This window comes from Chaetura pelagica, unplaced genomic scaffold, assembly GCF_000747805.2.
Source record: "Chaetura pelagica isolate M959 unplaced genomic scaffold, ChaPel_1.0 scaffold26, whole genome shotgun sequence".
In the NCBI taxonomy this organism is placed as follows: Eukaryota; Metazoa; Chordata; class Aves; order Apodiformes; family Apodidae; genus Chaetura; species Chaetura pelagica.
The window spans coordinates 771,891-775,667 of record NW_009953793.1 but is presented as its reverse complement, the minus strand read 5'-3'; the positions used below and the strand labels follow the sequence as shown (position 1 = coordinate 775,667).

Sequence of the window (3,777 nt, the reverse complement as noted above, 5' to 3'; positions counted from 1 at the left end):
GGCTAAATGTGCAGAAAAAGAAGAATTTTACTCCCCTCTCAGGCAGCACAAAATCAGGCTGTTCCTTCAGCCCGAGCCACCTGATTGTGTTTTTCAAAGGCAATTGGAAGAATTTAAACCATAACGTCAATACTTGTGTGACTCAGTGCCTGCATTTGTTTACTGCTCAGGTTCTGCTGCTGCAGGGCTTCCTGTCTTGTCAGAAACCTCAGGCTTAGCCCAGTAGCTTCCCTCAGAGATGAACCCCAAATAAAAACAACCTGTTCCCAATGCTTCTCTAATCAATGAATGTTGCTAAACCAGCAGAATCTGTACGGGTGTCTGTCATTTGTCTTAAAAGGATTAACTAGGTGCTAGTACAGCAAGTCTCTGGGAGAGCTGGGGGTGGTCAGGAGAGCAGCTTGGTGTGGTTTTAGATATGGGAACGATGTTCTGTCTGTGCTGCTGAGGTGAACACCTGATTACTTTTGTTTGGGCAAGCTGGAGTTAAAGGCAGTTAAAGGGTGTCCAAAAGCAACTGTGGGCACAGAAGTGCTGGTGAAGGTTGTCTTAGTGTCTCCAAGAGAACCAAGACCTCCACCACTCAGAAAGGGACTTTAAACTCAGCCACATTTTGCAGTCAGGACAGTGGCAGAGCTGGGGCTGGGCAGGGTGCCTTGGTCTCTTGTTTTATAGAGAGGAAAAAGGTATTTTGAACGCTGTATGAACTTTACTTCCTAGGACTGTGTTGATGGTGGAAATGGGTGCAGCTTTATGGTCCAAAGCAGTGATTCCTTTTGGTGTGGGAGCTCAATTTGACATACCCTGGGAGACAGGTGCTTGCTTTTAAGTTTGGAGAGGCCGAATGAGCCTGGACAAGCTTAAGAAAGGCCTCAAGAAAGCCCAGACAAGCGATGGTCTCCCAGGCTGGGGCTGCACAAGCTGACAGCACCTCAGGCTCAGGGCGGTGTCAAAAACAGGATGTGGTGGCAGGAGATGCAGCCCCGGTGGGCCCCGGCCCCAGGGGGGGAGGAGCTCACAGGCACACCAAGGAGCTCCGAGAGCAAAGCCCACAAGAAAGGGGTTCTAAAAGGGCATTTCTGCTCGCAGAGAGCAATCTGCAACCCCCCCGCTTTGCCTCGCGGGAGGAGGGTGGGAGTGTGGGAGCTGCTGGGGGTCACAGGGCTGGGGCTCCAAGATGCTTGGGACCTTCCTTGCTTGATGTCCTAACAACCCTGGGGTTGCCTTTTCTCTTCTTACCCCGCTGGGATAAAGGGGGCGAGGCAAGTTTACTGCGGAAAGAGGTGTGGCTGCTCTTAAGAATGCAATTCCTTTCTCAACTTTAAACTTTATTTTTCTGAATGTTAACTGAATGTGACATTGTAAGGGCTCTTAACCAGGTCCTGGCCAGTGCCAGGGCACCCCCTCCCTGACCTCCAGATCCTGCCCCAAAGAGGGGCACAAGAGTCAAGGCACTCAGCCCTTGGGTTAGCAGTGAAGGGGCAGAAAACCTCCTTGAGGAGAGGTTGTCTCTGCAGCCCAGGTTTGTCACACTGGCTCACTGCTCTCTTGCCAGCCTTGCCCAGTTTTATTGACCTTTGCAGTCTCTCAGAGTTTGGCTTTTTGCTGGGCTCTCTCGGCCTGTAGTTTGTTTTGTTTTGTTTTCCCTCACAAAACTGTGAAACGGGCTGTGGCTTCTGCTGGGAACATTTCAAATCCAGTGGAAAATCCTTCTGTCTCCAAGGCTGTACTGCCCTGCAAACCCTCCCCTCACAGACCAATGGTCCAGTCCTGGAAGCTGCCACCAGGCTGAGGATCTCCTGCATTTCTGACCCGTGTCCCTGTGTGTGCCAGGTTTTGCTCTGCTTCAGTGGTGCTCAGAGCAGGTGACATCCCTTCAGCCACTGCTTCCCTGCATGCTCCTCAGGGCTGGCTCCTCATCAGGAAAGCAGCAGCTGCCTATTTTTAACACTGTTCAAACTGGGATGATTCCATATGTGCCCATGGTTTGTCACTAGTGGGTAGAGTTTGTAGCTGCATCCCTCTGGCATGTATCCTGGGTTTGCAGACCCCTGCAACCAAACGCCCTGCCACATCCACCCCTCCCTGTTTCTGGAATGGCTTTGAATTGCTGTGGCTCTAACAGTGGACCTCACCAACTTTCAAATCCCTGTTGTGTCCCAGTGTCTCTGAAATTCCAGGTGCTCTTCCCGAAGGACAGCTCAGACAGGGACTTCCTGTGTTCAAGGTCACGGAGAAAACGGTTGGTGACAGAGTTGGTGCACGAGGTGCTGGCTTGGGAAAGTGTGAGTTGTTGAGAATTGGTCATGTAACCAATAGATGGCACCAGGAAATGCCTAAAATGGTTTCAATATCTTTTTGGAGTGGAGAAGTCAGGCAGGCAGGTTCCTGGGGAGATGGGGACAGGGCCTGTCCCCATTCCCATGGGAGTGGACACGGCTGTGGGCTCAGCAGGGCTCCCTGCTGCCCTGCTCTGGGCTCAGTCCTGGGCTGAAGCCTGGTCGGTGTTTGCTCCATGGTGCTTTCCACACTGAGGGGAACCCTGGGGACAGGAGCTGCCATCACCCGGGCTGGGCAGCAGCCTCTCCTGAGGGCCCCTTGCTCACCTTCAAACCACATAACCTGTCTTTGACTTTTTTTCCCTAGCAAAAGGTTGATTTTATAAAGCAGTTACACCAAACTAATTTTAGTAACAACGATGACAAGTTGCTGGTTTAAAGATGCAAGTTCACAGATGAATAAAACCAGAGGGAAGGCCTTGGGTCCATTTCTAATCAAGGTCTGAACTCGACAAGAGGATTTTCAAATCCATAATCCCAAATATATAAAAAGTGTTGTATTGTTTGAACACAAGAAGTCATTCACAGCAGGAGATTACACTCTTACATAAACCTGGCCCTGGGCACTGGGGTTGAGATGAGTTCAGCTGTGGTCAGAAAATGCTGGGGGGCTGGTTGGGTGATCCTCCTGCTTCCCTCTGCAGAACATTCCCCTCTTGCTTCTGGCTCTGACTGGTAATTGCTGGTGGATGTACTGATCTCTTTAAAGAGAGATTCTACTGCAGCTTCTGCAGAAGGGGGCTGTGCCGTGGGGGATGCACTGGGAGGTCCCACAGGGGCCCAGCAGGCAACGAGAACCCTGTCACCTGGCTGGGAACCTCCCACCTCCCTCACGTCTGGGTGAATGGGGCTCGTGCTTTAGGCTTTTATCTTCCAGCTCTGCTCCCTGAGGGCCAAGCCCTTCAGATGCCTGGTTGGATCTCCAGAGGTCCCTTCCAGCCCCCACCGCGTGGGGATGCCAGGATGCTGGGATGCTGGGATGCTGGGATGCGGGGATGCTGGGATGCGGGGATGCTGGGATGCGGGGATGCTGGGATGCCGGGATGCCGGGATGCAGGGATGCTGGGATGCCGGGATGCTGGGATGCTGGGATGCCGGGATGCTGGGATGCTGGGATGCCGGGATGCTGGGATGCTGGGATGCCGGGATGCTGGGATGCTGGGATGCCGGGATGCTGGGATGCTGGGATGCCGGGATGCTGGGATGCTGGGATGCCGGGATGCTGGGATGCTGGGATGCTGGGATGCTGGGATGCTGGGATGCTGGGATGCTGGGATGCTGGGATGCTGGGATGCTGGGATGCTGGGATGCTGGGATGCTGGGATGCTGGGATGCTGGGATGCTGGGATGCTGGGATGCTGGGATGCTGGGATGCTGGGATGCTGGGAGCGGAGGCACCAGCTGGAGCCGGCGCCTCAAGCACGGAGGCGGGGGGGGG

The 3,777-nt window shown here is 53.7% G+C and overlaps 1 protein-coding gene across 1 annotated transcript in view; it reads left to right on the top strand.

Annotated features, from left to right (window-relative positions):
- The first annotated feature begins 844 nt into the window (after positions 1-844).
- The window catches only part of ERMN (ermin, ERM-like protein), a 7,203-nt gene continuing 4,270 nt past the window's right edge, over positions 845-3,777 (top strand). The window contains exons 1-3 of the mRNA XM_010001077.1: positions 845-896; positions 2,164-2,285; positions 2,984-3,014. Of these exons, the coding sequence (XP_009999379.1) occupies positions 845-896; positions 2,164-2,285; positions 2,984-3,014 (205 nt within the window). The remainder of the gene's footprint in view (positions 897-2,163; positions 2,286-2,983; positions 3,015-3,777) is intronic.